Source organism: Malaclemys terrapin, chromosome 4, assembly GCF_027887155.1.
Source record: "Malaclemys terrapin pileata isolate rMalTer1 chromosome 4, rMalTer1.hap1, whole genome shotgun sequence".
Classification (NCBI taxonomy): domain Eukaryota; kingdom Metazoa; phylum Chordata; order Testudines; family Emydidae; genus Malaclemys; species Malaclemys terrapin.
In genome coordinates this window covers 90,882,392-90,904,914 of record NC_071508.1, presented here as the reverse complement: position 1 = coordinate 90,904,914, position 22,523 = coordinate 90,882,392, and the positions used below count along the sequence as shown (strand labels likewise).

The 22,523-nt window shown below is 40.1% G+C and overlaps 1 protein-coding gene across 1 annotated transcript in view; it reads right to left on the bottom strand.

Moving 5' to 3' along the window:
• Nucleotides 1-1,303: 1,303 nt before the first annotated feature.
• LOC128836661 (cytosolic phospholipase A2 epsilon-like) overlaps nt 1,304-22,523 on the bottom strand; it is a 46,193-nt gene continuing 24,973 nt past the window's right edge. The window contains exons 9-21 of the mRNA XM_054027138.1: nt 22,009-22,175; nt 21,787-21,864; nt 21,027-21,064; nt 17,895-18,030; nt 16,175-16,311; nt 15,216-15,438; nt 13,781-13,895; nt 10,771-10,908; nt 8,375-8,482; nt 7,116-7,307; nt 6,437-6,606; nt 3,624-3,810; nt 1,304-1,956 (exon numbers count right to left, since the gene is read on the bottom strand). Coding sequence (XP_053883113.1) covers nt 1,721-1,956; nt 3,624-3,810; nt 6,437-6,606; nt 7,116-7,307; nt 8,375-8,482; nt 10,771-10,908; nt 13,781-13,895; nt 15,216-15,438; nt 16,175-16,311; nt 17,895-18,030; nt 21,027-21,064; nt 21,787-21,864; nt 22,009-22,175 — 1,925 coding nt within the window. The 3' untranslated portion in view covers nt 1,304-1,720. The remainder of the gene's footprint in view (nt 1,957-3,623; nt 3,811-6,436; nt 6,607-7,115; nt 7,308-8,374; nt 8,483-10,770; nt 10,909-13,780; nt 13,896-15,215; nt 15,439-16,174; nt 16,312-17,894; nt 18,031-21,026; nt 21,065-21,786; nt 21,865-22,008; nt 22,176-22,523) is intronic.

Genomic DNA, 22,523 nt, shown 5'->3' with positions numbered 1-22,523 from the left:
CTCTACGTTTAAAGGTGCAGAACACAACGAAAAAACAGGATTACATCATATCCTTTCAAGTCCATACCTACTGCATAATAGGTAAAAATGGTGGCCCACTTCTCTTCATCCAATATTCAAGTAGTTCCGATTGACTGCCCCCCTAACACTGTTTCTCTGAGGGAACAGACTTATTTTTTGCTCCCACCCATGTCCAGAAAAGTCTTCCAGATGAGCTAGAAGTATCCTGTCCATCCTGCCTGAGCATGAGCAAAATACACTCCCATTCTCAATGTCAGTTCTGATTCACTGGCTCTGGGTTGTAAATAGGTAGCAAGAGTATGAGCCCGTTAGCTTCAGCTAGAAAATGCCTGGGGTTTCCTTAGAGGCTGCTGCAAGGCCTGACGGGCACCTCAGCCGTGTTGTCTAGTGTTAGTACTGGCTGCAGGAATAATTCATGATCTAGCTGCTGCAGGATTGTGGGAAGGTCGTCACAAGCAACTATCAACCCACAAAATGTTTCTAAGATAGGTGAGAGAGAGAGAGGAACCACCCAGGGCAGCCCCCTAGAAGAACATTTATATCAAGGGTTGTGGCTACTTACCACCTCCTGAAGATCAGGGAGAAGTTGAAGGGCCATCCAACTCCAAAAGAGATTAGACTGGTGGGGAGGGGTATTTTAGGCCACTTGGGGAAGGGGAAGGAAGGTGTTTCTACCTGAAGGCTGGGCAAGTTGAACACTTGTGACCCACATATTTCTAGTCAACATTTGGTCACACAAATAACATATCTTGAAAATCACTATCGAAGTTGCACATTCCTAATAATCTGCATGCTGCCTTATGCATGGCACCCTATGAAAAGATACACCTTGAAGTACTCCATTAATAATGTGTTATTTATCAATTTGTGTGGCAGTGAAAATGAGTTGTAACAAAAATTACTGAACCCTGTGATATTGTTTATGGACAGTGACAACTTTACAGATTTTTTTTAAGAATGCCAAAGAGTCATCAAACTGAAGTGCTAAGGGCAGCAGAGAGAGCCAATTGAAAATAACAGAGACAAGAGACAAATAATCAGATCAATGACGACAGACTCTTCTCCTGTGTGTCCGCGACAATGAAATAGTGCCAGCAAAATGGATTAGCTATGTGCTATAAAGACTCCAATTCACAAAGCAGCATTTCTGGCAGAAAACAAAGCAGAATTACTGACTTTTTAAAAGGATGATTTAGACACAGTTGTATTTTTGTGTGAGCATGTTAAAATACTTTTTAATGGATTGTATATTTTATTAACACAACAAGGTGCACTTCTTTAACTTAAAATGAATGTATATCTATGGATAAACTGATAAGGTAAGAAAATCTAAAATTTAACCTTGATGGTGTGAAGTTTGGTTGCAATTGAACCATCTGTAAAGTCTTAGTCATGACGTGATTTAGCAAACTCTGTTTATTTGAACCTTCACTTAACTGGGATGAACTGGAGTCCATGGAGGCATGATGATGAGGCTACTATTAGATATACAATATTAGCAAGCCATCAGAAGGCTTTGGTCTCTCTACATAGTAGAAGACACAAGAAATAGAATCCCAGGAGATTAAGTCTATTGGATAGTGACTATTTTATTTGGTGTTTCCTCCATTCCACTACTGTGCGCAAGGCCTGAACAATCAAGTTTTCATTATTCAGGATATTGTAGTCAATCATTTTCACCGGATTGTCAAAATTCTCTTCACTGAATGAGAGCTCCCTTGTAGTATATGGGAGCTTGCTGTTTCCTCCGTTCCACTGCTGTGCGCAAGGCCTGAACAATCAAGTTTTCATTATTCAGGATATTGTAGTCAGTCATTTTCACCAGATTGTCAAAATTCTCTTCACTGAATGAGAGCTCCCTTGTAGTATACGGGGAAAGGGGACTGGAGACATCAACTTTCCCCTCCTCCATCTCTGTGGGGCTGCGTTCCACACCTAAGAAAAAAATGTAGCAAGTTTTACCAGTGAAACATTACTGCAGTTTGGAGCTTATATCAATTAACAAGGCAATAATTGGCCAGGGAGGGAGATTTCTCTCTAGCAAGATAGCTTGCAAAGTTAATTGTCATAGGGATGTACAAGTATCTCTAGCAAAATCAATTTTTTCAATCTCTACATCACCACTCTCCAGAACTGATGAAAACCAGATTGCTGATAGGGTCAGGATGGGGAAGAACCCATTGTAACAACACTTACTACAGGTCAGCCCTCTGAGTATCATTTACAGGGGACCTACATGATCTGCATATCTGCTTCCCCAATCTAGAAAGAAAGATGCCTCAATGGTAGTGAGCAAAAACAAAATGGAATACTGAGAGCAGGAGAAAATGTAAAAGACAGGGGGCCACTCAAAAATGTATTATAATCAGTGAAACAATGACCCAGCCGATACAGGCTAGCCATACTGAAGGGAAAATGATGACCCATTCAGTGAGCAGATTGTTGATACCATTGACTAATATATGCTGGATAGCATATATAAATCTATTATTAATAGGTATTAGTAAGTGTTCAGCACAAATATCATTAAGCACAAATATAGCAGTTATATGGCCTAAATTCGCCTATGTTTTTTATATAATGCTGCTCACTTATTCTAAGTATCTCATAACCCGTTGCATCCCCTGAAGTAAGTTTTGGCTTGAGCAATTAAGAAAGCTGTCAAGATCAGGACAGATGAGTGCTTTACCATAGCAACAGAAAGGGAGTTACTCTCACAGGCCTGTATTGGAATGTCCCAAAGAAAAGAGGACAAGACATATGATTCTTCTACCCTAGTACAAACCTAGGAGATGCTTTCATGCCTGTTGGTGCCTGAAATGCAGGTGTTCAGAACAGAGAGAGAGAGAAGTACATCATAGTACCAGAAAAACAAGGTAGAAAGCTGATCGTTTAAATCTCGTTTCAGATGATGTACACAGTATCTTTTGCTTGTAAACTGGCAGGGTATAAAAACATGGCTCATGAGGTGTAACTCTGGGAGCACATCTTCTGCGTAAGGTGAATGTAACACTGCTGCACAAGATGGCTTCTCTGAGAGTGGTATCACATAGAACCTTTTTCCTGTACTATATTATTATTGAGTTATAGCAATAAACCTGACTGACATTGGTTATTTGGTCTCTTGAGTATATTTCATAACATACCAAAGTGTGGTCAAGCAATTGACTATACAATTTATCAACAAGGCTGAAAGCAAAGTTCTCAACCCATCAAGACCCAAGTGTGTGATACAGGCCATTACATGTGTGTAAAAAAACCCAAAACAGTAGATGTCAATGAAGCTTGTAGTGGTTCTAGTGTTTCTCCGACCCTCCATTTTAAGGATTTGCATGTTTGATTAAGTTAATTTTCATTTATACACAGCAAGACAACACCGTGTGTGTGAGATCAAAATAATTGTGTGGCTAAAATGAGCACTGTGCCTTTAATGATGGATGGTTGAGTGGCATTGACTCAGTGAAAATGGTAATTCTTGTCCGTGGAAAAGTTGATCGTATTGAAATGAGAAAGGAGGATACAGCCAACAGAGAGTCATCAGATATGAAATGGGCAGGACAGGCTGATCAAGGAGATAACATTACTGTCTGCTGATAACTTACCAGGAGCTTTGTATTTTTTGAAGGTGTCATTTACTAATGGGAAAAAAAGCACTATAGGAGCTCTTGGACTCTCAGCATCTTCAAACAGGTAGCACTCCTTCAGATTTTTCCTGTCTTCCTCACTCATCTCGATTCTGGGGAATGGGATTCCCTGCTCCGAGAAGTACTTCGCAATTAGGTCCAGAGGCTGAATCATCACAGAACAAAGATTTTAGAACTCAAAAAAGTGATAAAGACCAGGATTTCCTGAAACACAGCAACTAATGTTAAACTGCCTTTCTATACCTAAGGGGTTACACAGGAATTCCTATGGGCACACATGAGGTTGGAGAAAGACTACATCATAGAATACTGATGTTGCAGTTTATTTTGCTCCCTGTAGCACTTTAAACAAAATGAGAAAGCAGTTACAGTAGTATAGATACCACAGGCAGCTGAAAACTAAAGTATTAATTTAAATCTAATTTAAAGTAAAGTAAGAGGATTCCATAAATAGATTTTGAAATGGAACATCAGAGAGGAAAGCACAAAGAGTATATGTATCTTTCTAAGATACTTATATGGGCCCCATCACCAAAGTATCTGAGCACCTTACAATCTTTAATGTATTTAGCTTCACATCACACCCCTGAGGTAGGGAAGTGCAATTATCCCCATCTTCACAGATCAGAGGATGAAGCACAGAAAAGCTAAGTGATCTGCCCAATGTCACACAAAGTCTGTGGAGAAGCAGGGAATTGAACCTGGACTTTCCAAAGCCTGGGCTAGTGCTCCAACTATCAGTTCATCCTTCATCAGGATAATTTGTAACATGCAAAATTAGTTAATGAAAGACCTTGTAGAAATTTGAGTCCAAAGGTATTGAATTGTCCCATCTACCACAGAGTCAGCTGCCAGAAAACCTCATATCATCTAATCAAAAAGGAAGTAATAGCCATATAATTACATGTAATTTTGTGATGAACTAGTCAGAAAACTGAAATTTTTCCTGTAAGCAATTTTGAACGACAAAAAAAAAATCTTCATCTTAAATGTCTTAGTAAAAAAAAAAATCAGTTTTCTATTCAGAAACGTTTGAACTGATTAAAAGTGAGATTTTTTGTTTCAAATCAACATTTCAAATTGAAAGATTTTTCATTTCATTTAGACAACTTCACTCCTATGTCACAATGGAACTCTCCACAATAAGAGTAAACCTTGTCTGTGCAGGAGATATAACCTTCTCCAGGGGTGATCCAAGACAGTGAAAAGAACAACCCCACAAAGGACCATCAAAAGCCTCATCACTTTCTGCTCCAAGTCCAAGGGGAATTTCTTTGATCTTGCCTTCTCTAATAGGAATACAAATCAACAGGTACATTTATTTAACAACCACCACCTACCAAACAAGATACACCATGCACTTCTCCCTCTGGGGAGAATATGAGAGAACAAACAGCATGTGACAGATGTGTAGTCACATTGCTTAATGCAATACTAGAAGGCACTCAGATACTATGATGATGAGTTTCAAGTCACCATTTTGAAATAAAATGTTGGGGTTTTATGGTTTTTTATAAACCAAAAAGTTGAAATGACACAACTGTGTAAGTTGAAATAAAATGAAAAAAATGAGTTTCATTTCAAAATGTTGATTTGTCATTTGAGATTCAATGTAGGAAAATCTATTTTTTCTTGGAATTGACAGTTCCCCCCACAAAAAATTCAGTTTCAACACAACTGTACTTTTTGGTAGGTATATTTTCGTCATAAGAAATTTTTATCAACCTTAATAATTACTTTTTTTATTGTGTGTGCCTGTCAATTACTTTTCCTAGTTTTACTAGAAAATTACTAAGGAACACTGAGAATATCTTCATAAATTATCTTCCATGAATTTGTTGGAATAGTATAGATTCATAGATTTTAAGGGCAATTGTCATAATCTATTATCTGACCTCCTACATAACACAGGCCACAGGACTTCCCTGAATTAAGTCCTGCTTCAAGTACAATACACAGAACAGAAAGATTTATCAAACACCGCTATTTTTCAGCATTATTATTAACAATTCTACCATTTCGAACTAGTAATGGACCAATGCCGTTGTTAGGATTTCTTGTCTTTCCAATATACTTTAAAAACTCCTCCTTATTGTCCTTAATTCTGATGGCCATAGATTTCTCCCTATCCGATCAACCATTGACAGACTTAGGAATTAAAACAGAGAAGTAGAAGCATAGATAGTGTCAATTAAATAGAGAATTTAGGCCACAGTTTCTGAAACAAGGAGGTGTGCCATTGTCGAACTAGTAGTGCAAACTAAATGAAGTTTCATTCTTCTGGAATCAATTTCCACTTCTACTATTGGAAAGTTAGTAATTTTGGCCACAGGCACCGGCTTCTAATTTTCCCCAGGGGTGCTCAATACGTGCTCAGCCCCAGTTGTTGGTGATGGGGCCCACTCCGCCCATCGCCCCAATGCCCCACCCCACCTCTTCCCTCTCCCGCTCCACCCCCAACCCACCTCTTTCCCACCTCTTCCCCCCTCCCCCGAGCACGCCCCATCCCCGCTTCTCCCAGCGCCTCCTGCATGTCGCGGAACAGCTGTTCCGCAGCATGCAAGAGGCGCTGGGAGGGAGGGGAGGACTTGATCGGCGGGTGGGAGTGGGGGGTAGGAGGGAGCTTGGCTGCCAGTGTGTGCTAAGCAGCAGCTAATTTTTCTTCATGGATACTCCAGCCCTGGAGCACCCACAGAATCGGTGCCTATGATTTTGGCTACTAAATGCTAAAAGCTCTGAGGAAAATGGCCATAATGGAAAACTCTTCTCACCAATGTCTGTGATCCTCCACTGTAATTTAAATGCAGGATGACATCCACTTTCCTCTGAGGTAGCAAGAGTGGTGGGTAACTGGTATTGATAAAAAATCCAGTATCTGCCAGGGATAGAGGGTGCTGTGCTGTTTCAATTAGTTTGTTAGGGTAAGTGTCTATCACAGTGTCTGAAATACAAACATGTCCTGTTATAACTACCATAAGAATAGATGAGCTGCTTCCCTGATGATAATAATAAATGGGTCAAAGAAGAAAGGAGAATTCTGTCCCCACCCCATTGCTTTCTTTGGGTGTTGACACACTGTTGTACCACAGCAGTTCCGCCTTGACTTAGAGGAAAAAGTCTCTTGTTGTTCACTCCCTTCTTAGACTCCTCACATTGTTTTCAGCCTTTTTGTCTATCTATTTTGCCCCTCCCCCCAACTTTGCAGTCACTGTGCCTGGTGACATGCAACCCAACAAAAAATTAACTGAGACTCAACAAAGCAATTTCATTATGAACATTCAGCCCTGTACAAGCCAACAGACTGAACTTTAGTTCAAACTTCAGTGCTTGAGGAAGAGGATGTGGAATTTAAACATCAAATCCACATATTATCCATAGCACTCAGCTCTCCTCAGTGCATTCCAAACCATCTCAAAATATACCACTGCAAATCATGCTTTATTACTGTGCCTTTCCATGTAGAAAAATGCTCATTCTCCAGGTACTCATTGTGCATCTGGAAGCCCCTTAGGAAATTGGGGAATTCTGCAATTGTTGGGCGCCCTGTTAAGACATCTCGGAAAGCAGTAGAAAGGGCGCCTGCAGGAGTCAACAGGCGAGTCTGTGTCTCATGAGGCTTTATGTGCAGAACAGGATCTTCCTCTGCGGAAAGGGGGGAAAATCTAAAATTCTTAGTTTGTCTAGATTAATTTGGGGGTGGGGAGTTCTCTGCAGCAATAATAATAATAATAATTATGCAATCATTCATAAATTGAATTTCTGGCCAACCCATAAAAAGGATAACTGTAATAAGCTAAGGCCTCGAATCCAAATAAAACTCAGAGTGGGAGCAAAATGATAAAGAAACCCCACAAAAACTCAGTACATTAAATGAACTACTACCCATAAATATAACATTAAGTTTACAATTAAAACCTAATATTTTACACTTAACTAGAATGGTGTCCCATTTGTAATTTGGTGCAGAGACGCCAACTTTCTGATTTCTCAGGGGGTGCTCAACCCCTGCTCTGCTCTAGACCCCACCCCCTCTCCACTCCTTCCCCCAAGTCCCCCTCCGCCCGCCTCTTCCCGCCCCACCCTGCCTCTTCTCACCCCGTTCCACCCCCTTCACCGAATGTGCCTCCACCTCTCCCTGCCTCTGCTCCATTCTTCCTCTCCAGCACCTCCTGCTCTCTGCTGAACAGCTGTTCCGCATTCAGGAGGTGCTGGGGAGAAGGGGAAGGAACAGATTGGCAGGGCCCACTGGCGGGTGGGAGGAGCTGATCAGCAGGGCCCATTGGTGAGTGCTGAGCACCCACTATTTTTTTCTGTGGGTGCTCCAGCCCCAGAGTCCCCATGGAGTTGACACATATGATTTGGTGCAGGGTGCAGGGAATAGTATGCAGAGTCAAGGGCCCTCTATGAAGACAACACTGCTCCCTCAACTTTTGAGGCGGTAACTTGAATATTTTTCCTACTTCCTTTGCATCTCCCTTGCTCAAGGTAAAGCAGCTCCTAAATCAAGCAAAGAGATTGCTTTACAACAATAGAAGATCCTTTAATCCCTTTCCTGCCCTTCCCCCTCTGACCATGCTATCTTTGCAGTAAGGCTTTAAAATCTCTTCAAAATGAGTGTGTATTATTTATACATCAGACAAGTGTGGAGTACCAAGTATGGAAAAACAAAAACAACAGATGAATGAGATAAAAAAAGATAAACCACCCACCAATGTCTTTTACTCGGTCTCTAGTCCATCTGTACCAGAAGTCCTCTGAATCAAAGGCTAAATTCCAGAAGTACATCACGTCCAAGGAAAATATACCACTCCACATGCCTGTAAAGTGGAAGAGATTCAATAGAAACTAATTTGATGAAGTCTTGGAAGCATTTTAACTAAAAACTGCCTTTTGTCCTACCCCTTGAACATTTCCTTCCAAATTTTATAGACACCTTTGTGGGCATAGTTCCAATACTGCAAACACTTACACTTATTTGCACGAGTATTCCCATTGAAATCAAGTGTTTGCAAGCCTGGAGCCTATCTGAGCTACTGTTATAACTACTTCAGCTGTAGGAGCTTTAAATGCTAACTAGTTCCAAGTAAAGTCAGACTCAGAAAATGTTAAATTGTTTAACTACATAAGGTAGCAGTTTTCAAGTTATCTTCCCATCTCCGCTTTGCAGCTTCTTCATATTTCATCAGAAAAACATACATATTTTGTTCCTTTTTTAATATCTCAATTTCTCTTTCCCTTTGCTATTATTATTTAATTGAATAACATTATTAGCTCTCTGAAGATTGCATTAAAAAGCTGTTTTGTATTCTACTGTTTCAGAACATTACTGTTCTGTTTAATTATGTTGATGTTTATTAGGCTACGTTTCAATGCTATGTTGTTATATTCATCAGGATTCCAATAAGAGCCAAGTGGAAAAGAATAGAATAAGTCAAAACATTCTGTTTCATTTTTGGTCAAAATCTTGTATTGATTAACATTTTCTCACAAGCTATAGTTAAAAGTTAGCAATTGGACTATGCTCCAAGGTACACCCTGGCAGCCCCACCCAAACCTGATAACAAGGGTCGGTTGTGGGTCAGGTCAGATATGAAAACAACTCAAAACTCTCGGGCTCAGGTCATGTTCGGATTAGGCTTTAAAATTAGGCCCAAGTAGACCTAAGTCCGCAGAGGGCAATGCTGTAACGAGAAGACACCCTGCTTCACATTACCAAGCCAGGCCTCCTGAACCCAACCCTACTGCCACTGTGTCTCCTTTCTTCCTTCCCTCCCGGGTACTGTGCAGCAGCTGCAGGAAGCACAACTCTGCCCTTCCACCCTGCAGGCAGCTCCACACTTGGCTCAGCTGTGCAGGCTCCCCATTGTCTGTGTGGCGGCACCCGCAGGAGGTGGTGTGGGGAGCAGTGGGCTCACCCAGTGCTGCTGGGGCCCTGGGCAGGGAAGCCAAAGTGTGGAGCCGTCACAGATGGGGCATAATGCCGGAGGCCTGGCAGCCGCTGAAAGACTGAAACAGGAACTGGACCAGGCTCAGGGCAGCTGGAACTGATGCTGAAGGGGAAGCAGCCATGTCTGCTCCAGACACAGAAACTTTGCAAGTCCCCCAGTGGATGCAGTGCCCCCCACATGCACTGAGAGATCCTGGGCCCCCATGGAGATGCTCAGCGCCATGAAAGCTGAAGTAGGGGGACAAAAGATGCCAGTGATTGCGAGGCAGCAGGACTGCAAAGCCCAGCGTCGCCAGCCACTATTCCCTGGTGCTACCTGACCACCCCCAACCACCACTCCACCTACCAGCTGGAGGATCTGGAGATCCTGTTGAGTGACCAGGGCCAGCCCTACAAGACCATGTGTGCTTGGTGTGAACAAAGGAGCCAATAGGGCAAGCGAGAGCAGCAGCCACCTCCTGCCCACCCTGTCCATCTGACTGCCGCTCAGCTACTGACATACCCAGCCTGTGCTGCAGTGCAGCACCCCTGCAGCTCCAGCTACTACCACCATCCTCCCCCTGGGCACAGCTACAAGGGGTGCACTAGCTGTTGACTCTGCAGGCAGTGGCACCACTTGCCCCCTCCCATTCTCTCCCACACCTTCTCCACCCCCATTACACACGAGACCCTTGCAACCCCCGACCCAACTCCAACAGGACTTAACTGCAAGAGTTGGGTTTAGGTCGGGTATGAAAACAACTCAACGATCTCAAGCTTGGGTCAGGTTCAAATTTGTTGTGGTCTGGTCAGTTTCAAGTCAGGCTTTAAAAAGGGCTGAATTCCAAATAATTGTGACATAAAAGGTAGCAAATGCCAGTGTTGGACAAATCAACTCAAGTAAAGGTATATAGAATCTAGCCGCTGCCCTATGTTTGTGAGTTGCCTGGTTTCAGAGCACAGTTAAACCAAACATACAACAGGTTTAGTTACTCTAGGACAATTTAAATTCACATGGAAAATCATTATCTGTTAGTGACACAGGTGGTACCATACATAGATTTCTGGCAGGTGATTCCACACCAGTGTCACCAGTGATAGATCATTTGCTCACCAATGCCTAGTTATACACCCAGCTGTATTCTTATTAGCTTAACAATTGCTCTAGATAATCGTCACCTTCCATGTAGCAAATCCGGCTTTCTGGGAACTTCTTCATCAGTCTTCCCATGAAAAATTCACTTCCAAAATCTTCTGAGCGAATAAATGCTCCATATTTCCAGAATCCCACCTCATAGGGAGTGAACTCCAACCATTCTATAGTGAGAGCAACAAAAAAGGCTTTTACTGCAGTGCTAGACTGTGGGGGAAAGACACTCATATCAGATGACTAGAAAAAAAACAAGTGGAATATACCTTCCAGCATCAACTTCTTTGTGTATAATTATAGTTTTAAAACCATCAGATTTTGTTAAACTAGCTATATTTCTATTCAATACTGGTTGCAACACCGATGAGCCTAGAAAGCAAATTTTCCTCATACATCAGCAGGGGGTGGTCCCTCCATGTATGGACTGAGGTCCATTAATACAGCAATTTGGGAGGGGAAGGAGCTTGGACTGAACAAAGCCATTAGTACTCAGCTATAGTTGTTCATCTATATAGTTTTATATAGCTCAACTTACCATTGGAAAATCATGCTCTAAGAGTCTTCTAAGTGCCTATGCTCCAACAATGAACAGTACAGAACAAACAAAGGAACAGTCCAATTCTGATTTGGATGACATAATTAAATCTATACCCTCTGACGACAAGCTCATACTTCTGGGACACTAGAATGCCAGAGTTGGAAAAAATAGTGAGGTTTGGAATGGTGTAATAAAGAACAATGGAGTCAGAAAAATAAACAGCAATGGTGTGCTGAGCATGAGTTTGTTATTATCAACACAATCTTCAGGCAAGCCAACAGACATAAAACCTCTTGGATGCATCCAAGATCAAAGCACTGTCACCTGATTGATTATGCCATGATAAGGTAAAGAAGGGTCAGGGTCATCAAGATCACCAGAACAGTGCAAGGGACAAACTGTTGAACTGACCACGGGATGTTCAGAGCCATTTTTAATTTACATGCTGTTCAGCGAAACAATGCTGAACAAGATGAAATCAAAATTGAACCAAGCAAAGCTGAGACATCCATTTCATCAACAAAAACTAAGGGAAAACTTAGAGGAAAAATGTGATAACATTACATCATCACCCAATAATCTATTCAAAAAGTGGAATATATTCAAATCAGCCATTCTTCGAGCCTCAGAAGAAACTCTAAGCAAAAATCAAAGATAGCACCGGGATTGGTTATATTAAACCAATGATGAAATCAAAAAGATCCTCAAGGAAAAGAAAAGATGTGTTTGTGTCTTGGCACATAGACAAAGAATCAACATCAAAGAAAGATACATTCAAATATCTGCAAGCCAAGGATCAAAGACAGCTTTATGTTCTACAGGATAACTGGTGGGAAAAGAAAGCAGAAGAAATACAGCAATATGCCAGTACTAAGACCACAAAGTTGTTTTAGAACCATTTATGGCCCACTGAAATCCAGACTAGCTCCTTTAAAGAGTTCAGATGGATCTACCTTAATCAAGGACAAGAGGCATCTCTGAAAAATAAGTGTAGAACTTCACTGAGCTACTCAACCATCCCACTATGGGCAACCAACAGGTACTAGAGGAACCAACTCAGTACCCCATATATGAAGAAACTGACCAGCCATCTATCACCGAGGAAGTGAAAAAAGCTGTCGAACAAATGAAGTCAGGTAAATCACCAGGTTAAGACAGCATCCCAGCTGAAATCTTTGAACTTGCAGGCCCCAAAACTGTCAGCTATCTATACAAAATCATTAAGAATATCTGGGAAGCCAAGGAAATTCCTCAGGACTTCAAAGATACAATCCTAGTTAATCTATACAACAATAAAGGCTACAAATCTGACTGTGGTAACTACCAGGATATCTCCATGCTATCTATTGATAGTAAAATCTTTGTTTGCATTTTTCTCAGTCAGCTTGTGGAAACAGTATCACAGAAGTTTCTACCAGAGACCCAGTGTGAATTTGGAGCACCACAGGCCTGATATTTGTTTTGAGGCAGATTCAGGAAAAATGCACTGAGCAAAACATTGAACTGATGCTGCCTTTGTTGATCTGAACAATTTGTCTTGACAAGATGAGTAGAAATGGCCACTGGAAAATTCTAGAGGGATAGGTCATGTTATCAGAATGGGCAATGACAGTCTCCCAAAAAAAAAAAAGCTCTGTGGTGAGCTGACACTTGGAAAATGCAGGAAGGGTGGTCAACAAAAACACTTCAAAGATATCCTTAGGCAGAAACTGACCTTATGCTGCATAAATTGTTACAACTTTGAAGACATAGCCAAGGAGAGACCTGAATGGAGAGCAACTATCAGTAAAGGTTGTAAATACTTTAAGGAAGACAGATGAAAAAATAATTTTTTTAAAAGGACCAACCATCATACCAAGTCTTCAGTGGGAACTTGTGCATTCCTGTTTGAGATCTGTTCATGCTCCTCACAGATCTGAACTATACAGCCACATGACAACACACGTGATGCTGTGACGTCATCATCAGATACAACAGACATACATTATAGTTGAGGTAAAAGTTATTTCCTTCAGGCCAACACTGATAAGAAGCCCAATACTTCTATTTGCTTTCTCTCCTCTTGACTATTCATACTAAGCAAGCATAGTTAAATCAATGATAAGTGAGATGTATATTTGATTGGCATTGCACCCAAAGGTTCAAAGGTTTATCTGAGGTGTCTTGGGACTTCCTGATTCTACAAAATGTGTCTAGAAATCTCTCTGTCAAAAGATTTCTGGTACTTTTTGTAGTGAGGATAAACTCTGAACTTGACATGTCCTGTGCTAGAAATGAACTTTCATTTCTGGTCCAAGTCAGAACTCAAAAGACTACAGGCACCAAACAAAAACATTTAACATTCTTTTTTAAAACTGTATCCACAGTTTTTTGAACTTTAAAAAAGGGTTAGTTTGGGGCTAGGGACAAAGGGTTATAATGTTAGTGGAACTGGTTTATCACACAAAATGAATGAAGATTTCTTAGAATATAAATCACATACTCTAAAATATCACCATTACCTCTAAAATCTTGAGCACTATAGTTGTTTTTGAGGTTGATAGCCGTGTAAATGGGCAGCGGATTCTGGCCCTCATTTATTGCCTGTCGCTGATCCGAGAGTTTATGGTTATCTTTCTGTTTTTGAAGAAAAATAATTAATAGGAAAAAATGGATGTGCATTTGAATTTTTATAATGTAACATCTGAACTTCAGCCAGGTTTTCTTTTATGTTCTCAACTCATTGGGCTGTGTACAAATGTTTGTCTAGGCTATTCCAAACTTGCCAAAAGTCCCAGTAACAGCAGCTATTCTTTGATGCTTACATGTTACTAAGAAATGTGGTCAGTTTGATTGTAGATTCAAACAAGCACAGATAGGGGAATTCATGTGAAGAGACAGGTGACTAGAGTGCAGCAGGGACTGGAGCTGTCTAAGTTATGATCATCTTAGTCAGGTTATGCTGCAATGTTCCAGATATAGAAGTGCTGAGGTATGCATTATACTGGATCTGATGCATTAAACTTCTTTGCTTGTAAAAAGAAATTATTAGGAAATAACCTATTTTAGTCGGTTTTCAAATACAGTTATTTCTAAACAAAAAAATTTCAACCTTGTTAATGGCACTCATCCTAAGATGACATTGCCTTAAGTTTTTAAAACATTTTGGAGTTATTCCAGCACCAAATGATTTAATAAATCCATGCTTTACTTCCTTAGCTGTTCTAAAATTCTTTAGATATGCATATAAAACAGTAAGACCTGGCCAATATTTGGTGAATATATTTGACAAATTTCACCATTTTCCATCCCAAAAAAATGCATTTGTCAAATACTTTTTTTTTTAAACAGATTTAGCTAGCTGCATAGCTGATCTAATACCATTTGGCAAATACATTTCTCAGTGAGTACAAGTGAAATCCATACAATAATACATTCAAGGAATATTCTTTTCTGCAATTCAACTAGCTCTAAAAACAACACTGAAAGCATAGAAATAAGACAGTATTACAAACACACACGAAACAAGTGGTCTGTGATGTAATTAGGATTTATGTCACCTTCTTGAAGCCAATTTTACAGTGTCAATTTAGTTTTTAACCAAAAATGAATGTTTGAGCATATGCAATGTCCAAATAGGCATTGGAATTACAAAATGAATCCCAGGGATTCAGATTTTTAAAAGCAAAAAGTGGCAGCCAAAGGCTGGCATGTTGGAATTTCTTGGCTCGTTTAAGGTTCCATGGTACCCATAGGTCTGCGACATTTTTAAAGTGAGAACAGTCTTTGTATTTGAATATACAGTGGTATCTATTTGCAACAAAAGATCCTAACAAATTCTTTGCATCAATAACCCTACAGTGTTGTTGGATAGGCATCCCTTTCCGTGTTTATTTTCTGCTCATTCTTAGCGATAGAAGTTCACCAGGTTTCTGAAAATAATGGTATATTCAATACCTCATCATGTAGCATGTATTCAACCATGAGCCCCCACAAGTCTATAAAAGATGTGTTGTGTCCTTGTTGGCGCCGCTCTTTCAGCTCATTGTAATAGTACTTCAGACGGTCCAAAGTAAAACCCTTAATCTTGCATTTGGTCACTTGCTTCCGAGCTTTATTGATTGCTTCCTCCAGATACTTGTGTGACCAATTAGCATCTTCGTACAAGTTTGCCATAGTCCTGAGGAAGGGAGATAGGATATTAAACAAGAAGGGTAGGCCTACACTGGAGATGGAGATATAATTTCCAGCTTGGGCAGACATACTAGCACTAACTTTTATTGAGACAGCCTGCTAAAAATAGCAGTGTAGCTGAGGCTGCATGGCAGTGGGATGGGATAGCTGCCCTGAGTACACACGTGGGGTTTCAGATGGGATTGTTCTCATGTTGGCTAGCCCATCCTGCTGTCTGTGCAGCCATGGCTACGCTGGTCATTTTAACATGCTGAAGCTAGCGCGGGTATGTCTACCCAAACTGGAAATTACACCTCCAACTCCACTGTAGGAGGGAATGGTTAGTGTGCATGGCCGGGATGTAAAATCCCACCCCTTCATCTTCCTATCTCCAATCCTATCCCAAAGACAAGATCCTGTATGATGGATCTGGGGTATAATTGACATAATACAGACAGGTAATAGACATTTAAATAAATATACATTCTTAACAGTGATTTGAACTCTACTTCTGAGATCTAAGACACATACAGTATCCATTAGGTGGCACAGGCAGTTGGCCAGTGTGACTGCCCACCGCTTAGCTTATGGTATTTTTGTTCTCAGTGGATACAAGGGGAAATATGTGGGCTTATTTTTTATCTGTAAAGTGTCACGCAAACCAGCAGTGTTATATAACTAATAAATAAATAATAGTGGCATGCAGAAAGATCAAATAAAATCATTGCTCATGTTTAGCTTACCATGTAGTGCCCGATAAACCAGTCATGTAAGAAACACTGTCCAAGATATTCAGTTTCTGAAGACCCAACAGGCTGCCATACATTGCTGTTAATGATCTTGTCCCACCCCCTGTTGTCGTGATTGCCACCACTGGCACCTGCTCAACACACATAGGAGAAGACAGGTGAAAAACAACTGAATGTCAGAGATAAGAAATGATTTGTATGAAAGATGGAAATGGTAAAGGCATGGATAATACCAATATAAAATGATGTCAGTTTGTGAGCAATTACATGATTTATGTTAACTACTTCCATTCCTATCTCCTAACTGATGGGACAGTGAAGGCTCACATTCTGTTGCTTCAGATTTGTTTGTTTGTTTGTATTATACAATTGGAGACCAACTCACTATATTAGAATTCTCCTAATGTGCGTCATCTGGAAGTCAGCATAAAAATATAGGCATTGCCCTACTAGAACAGTTTTTTAGTCCATTATTCTGTCTCTGACACTGGTCAGGGCTTCAGAAAAATGCACAAACACCTTATAATAAGTGGAATTGTCATGGGGGCGCTTCCTGACTCCAACCTGATCATTACTTGATGTCCTTCTTAATCTTACTAAGCCATTTACTTCCATAACATCCTGTGACAGTGAGTTGCATGGCTCATTATATGTTGTGTAGAAAGATATGTTCATCTGCCTGTTTAAATTTGTTACCTTTTAATTTCATCATGTGCCCTGCTGTTCTTTTGTCATGGAAAAGAGTAAATGAGTAGAGCTGGGTGGGAAGCAGTTTTCCTGTCCCCCAAAAATTTTTGAGAGGGCAAAATTTTTTGAAAATCAATACCCCACCCTCCCACCCAAAAATCAGATTGCATTAATGGAAAACATTTAATTTCAACAACGTTGGTTTTGTTTTGATTTTGACCTTTGCAAAAAAATCATTAATTTTTTTTCAGTGTAACTTGCCTAAAAGTTCAAAATGACTTTTCATTTTGAACTAAAAAATAAAGTCAGCCAAAGATCCTCATTACAACAGACATATTCCCACCCTGCCTCCATCATACAAACTACCTCCACTCAGCAATCGCAGACACTCCTCTAGTGTCTACTACAAACCTCCTGCCTGACAAGCATCCCCCCCTTCCTTGATACAAATGAGCAGTGTACAAAAGGAAACTGTAACTCATGACATCAGGGGACTGTAGAGAGGCTATAAAGACATACATCACCTGATCTGCTCTGCCCCACCTCACTCACCATACTGCTACGGCAATTCCTATGCTCCCGGTCTCTCCGTCCAGTGATCTGGACCTGGCCTTGGGAGGTAACAGGAGGGAAAGGACTCCTGCCCTACATGGTGCTGGGGGTGGCGGTGGGTGGCTGGGACCCAGTACCCTGGACATCCTCAAACTTTTGCCTGGGGATGTGTGGAAGGGAGGAGGCACTGGCGGGCTGTACAACTCCTAGACTTGTTTCTCCCGCCAGTGGTCAGCACCTGTCCAGGGAGTGTCATCTCTGTTCAAAGCTACCAATAAATGCAGCTTAATATATCTGATTAATCCTGGAGCCACTCATTGCACTCCTTGAAAGCAAATAACCCATTGCTTACTTCTAAGGCTTCCTGTCTACTCGGAAGATGTACTGCTCCTGTAAGAAAAATGCCACCAGCTGAGCGCAGCACTACCATTGGGAAGAGGAGGGAGGGGAACACCCATAATTCAGTCCCACATACTTCATGGTCCTGCAGGTCATCCTTTAGCTGGAGCACCTTCTTCACAGCAGCAGCAACATACTTCTTCCTTTTACACAGAAAGTCCTGCTCCTCTGTGCACAAGTCAAACCCAAAGCGCACGTCCATGTCTTTTGGCCTGAAACACAAACCACAGCAAATTTTGTCTTCTTTGATTCCCATCCATCAGCTCAGCAATGACAAAAAATGTATGCACATATATTACTACTTAGGACCTATATAGAACAGACAATCAATAAACTCCATCATCAGACTTACACGACAGGCTATTTCCACATCTATATATAGACTGAGCAATGTAAAAAAGAGAGTGATATTTCTATTACTGGCACATGAGGAGCAACAATGTGGACAAAGTATAGGTCCCAGCATGCTTCAGGTTTCTTGCAAAAGGGGTCACAAAGGAAAGTATGACAATTTGGCAATTTTTCATTTGAAGGGTGATTTTTGAACTCTTAGTATTCCTTCTGTGTCAATCTATTTCTCATCAAACCACCATGAAAAATTCAAATAGCACTCCGAGTTTATAGTTTCATCTTTTGTTTTTTGCCCTTGCAATGAGGTTGTTTACAAAGAAAAGGTTTAGTGTTCCTGTTAAACTGAATTCTGCAACACAACCTTAATTGTGATACAGCTACCACTGCACCACCTGGTCAAATTCTGCCCTCAGCTAACTCATGAAACCCCATTGACTTGTGTGCAGTTGTACAGGTGTAGTTCTGTGTATAATCTGCTTCTATTAGAAAACAGCTGGATAACCCCACTCTGTGTGCACTTCTTACATTGGTTATAAACAAGTATGCTGGGCAAGGTCAATGTTCTATTTTCATTTGTTTATATTTCATTAGAACCCAAAATGTGGTAGGTGTTGCCTAGACATATGCACGGAGAGCTTGCAATCTAAGGCACAGATCCTGCAAGACCTCCCCTCCCAAGTAGACCTTCATGGCCATTCGGGCTAATCTAAGTGTCTGTCCCTGCAAACACTTAAGCACATGGACAATTCCAATGAATTTCCTCACATGAGTACAATTAAGCATGTGCTTAAGTGTTTGCAGAATTGGGACTTAGAAGACAAAAACACAAATGGTGATTCATATCTGTGTGTTTGTCTTCAAAAACTCCTACAGGATAGAATGTCAGAATTTCCCAAGAGGCTTTGGTCACATTGCCCTCTGGTGGTTGCAAACTACACAGGATATTAGCTGAAATGATAGTTCATGAGCATGGATGTTTCATGGGTGACTACTGTAATTTTCCATTCCCAGCCACTTTTGCAAAGCACACATCATTCACTTACCAAGTTTAATCTTTAAAAATAAAGTCATTTTAATGATTTTCTGAATGTAAAAATGTGTCTGAATATTTTCAGAATGGTAGGGAAAAAAACCCTCACACCCAAAAAAAGTCCCAAACAGCTGTATCTATTTTCTTCAGACTTTCTAATAAAGTTCACTTCTGGATTGAGATTAAGCACACAGCTCTTCCTCCTTTCTAGAAAGTGGAAGGGTATCGTTCATGTGGTCCTTTTTCTTTGTAAACTACAATACTGTCAAGATCTGAAAAACTTTTTCAAGGCTGCAGGGACATATGCTTTACTATGTCTTCTCTGATCAAGTCTGACTAAATAATATTCTATGAGATATTGCATTTATAGCCAGACAGGAAAAACTTTTCCCATCCTGCAAAAAAATTCAAGATTTTGAAAAAAAAATTCCCATCTTGAATCAGGATGAAAAGTCAGAATCTCAAAAAATTTCACAAAACAAAATCTGAAAAAATTTCAGTTGAAGAACTTTGTTTTGATAATTCTGAAACATTTTGTTTAGATTTTTGACCTTTAAAAAACATTTTTAACAGTACTATAATTAGCTTGAATTTTTAAACAAAAAGACATTTCACCCTGGAAAACTGGAATTTTTCATTAAGAAAATGTTGTAATGAAACATTTCAATAATTTCAAACCTTTTTTTAAAAAAAAAATCAAGTCAAAAAGTTTGCTGAAACTGAAACTTTTCATGAGAAAGGGTCCATGTCAATGAATTGACATTTTCCAGTGAAATAAGGTTTCATCAAGAATTCCCAACCAGCTCTAATTACAATATTACATGTAATATTAGTTTTACCTTGCAAGATTATTAGTTCATCTGAGGAGAAGGGAAGCATCAGTCAGTGTGTGTTTAAATTTCAGATTGCAGGCTAACCTCTGCTTTATGAGCCCCATGAAAATAATGACCATACTGAGCCAGACTTGCTTATGCAGAGGGAATCTTTGTTTAGCCAGCCACAGAAAGATTTCTCCAAGACAAGAGGATTCTACAGTGGTGTTGAGCCATCCTGGCAGTGCCTAAGCCACTCTCTCCCCTTGTCTAGAGCAAAGGGCATGGAAAGGGGAAATGGGGGATCGCCAAAAACGCCTTGCATCCCAGTGATTCCCAGCAGCCACAAGCTCCTTCAGGCCATTGGCACCTGGGGTCTGACCTAGCTTAGAGCAGCACCAGCATTGGGAGACCACATAGGTCACCTTTCCACCCTGCCCACACCCACAACTTGTGCTGGAAGACCTTCACCTGGACTCCAGAATCTGGCCAATTGTGTGTTATAATACACATAACATGTGCTCTTTTATGTTTGGTTGGTTTTTAAAGTGCAATTATTCTCCGATAAGCAACTGCAGAAATGGCAACCTGGGATTCCATGTTTACTATTTCAGTGATTCCATATCAAACATGCTAAGTTTACAAGTAAAAAGTTTTTTCCCTGACTTCTGGCTCTACAAATTCCACCTGAAAGTCAAGCTGTGTTCTTTTTCTCTTGTGCATCAGACCCAGTAATAAAGGTTCTGTCAGTCAAATTGTGCCTCAGTTACATATGTGCAACCTCATTATCTTCACATTATGCTTTCAGTGACGCCTGTGCAGATACAACTGGTTGAATCTAAGTTAACATTTCCTTTGATGATGCATGAGAAGCAATGGAACCCATCTCGCTTGTGGTCGACAAAACTTTTGTCTTTCAGGGCTGTGTGTTTTTTTAACACCTCTGAAGGACGAAAGTTTTGTCTTTCATTTGCCAGCGTAGACAATGCCTAAGAACCAAGATAAGAAATCTTACCAGTCTTTTGCCTTCACATGCAAGTCAAATGTTTTGTCCTGGAAATTAAGAAAGTAGATAAATTACCATCATATTTTTAAACCTTCCTTTCTCTTAGTCTTAGAGTGAGTTTTGCCTGCTCTCCAATTAGCGATATCTGAAATGTCTAATTATAGTATATACTCAAATAACTGCAAATGTATTTGCAGATAATGGAAAAATGCAAATGTACAATGGATAAAGTAATAAGTGGAACAGTCTCATGTTCTATTTGGAGGTTTATTGTGGCAGGATGTTAGTAATAGAATGCAATATTAATTGTTAGTTTAACAAAATACCATGTGTTAGATAGAATATAGTGGGAAAAGTATTATCAATAAATTGTGATTGTCTTCAATATAATGAAGAAAATCAACACCGAAGGCCTGATTGTAATTAAACAATGTACACTGAAATTTCATTTTATCACCAACAATAAAAGGCATTACCCCCATTTTTTATAAATGCATTCTGGTATGTGTGTGACAGAGGGATTTGTAGTCTTATAGATCATTTAAGTATAAAATCTTAAGGCTGCAGGTTTCAAATGGTTATCAGGACAAAAAAAATGATTGTTGCTATTTGGTCACTTTAATAAGTATGATGATTTTTCAGCAATTTTTATAAACCTACATAATCAGCTACACTTTGCACAACAATTATGATGTTAATAAACTTTCTCGCATTAGTAAAAACTTAAACATAGTTAAAATATTTATTCCAAAAGGTTTGCAGCACTCACCGTTGCTATGGTTATTTTCTTTTGCAAAGGGAGTGAATTTAGAGGCAGAGGCAGGGATTCTTCTTTATCTGAGGTCTGCTGAATTAAAAGAAAAGTGGAAACGATGGTGATTTCTCACAAGGAGAAAAGGGCTCACCCTCCCCAAAACACATGAATTAGATTGATGTTGCTGTTTACATTCTACTCCAAACAATATTTTCATTAAGGCTAATGATAACATACAACACAGTCATGCATCTTCTTTGGCAGTGTAACATCCAGTTTTGTTTGGTTATTCTTGACACAGTGAAACACAATGGCATCTCTACTCCTGAGGCTGGAGTCAGCATCCAATGAAATCTTCTGGGTTTCTTCATAGGATCCTTGGACTGTAAGTGTGAGCTCTTCCTCTAAAGACAAAAGAGAGTGAACAAGGAGAACCTTAACAGTAGTTGCCCAGAAATAAACTTTGCATGATTTATACACTGCATTCACTGAGGAGTTTTTTGCATTGTCCTCATAATAGTGATTGCTTAGTAAATCTAGAGACTGCCCCCAAAAGATACTAAAAATCCCATCTATCTAAAATCCCATAACAAATATTCAGGTAAATGAGGATTCAAATAATTCAGTGAGTCACTGAGTAAGTGCTTTAATTGGAGGACTCTAACCAAGATTTAGATTAGAAGGAATTTCAGATTAAAGGGGTTTTTTTTGGATAAATACGATTCAAACTAGATATGGGAGCCACTTATTCA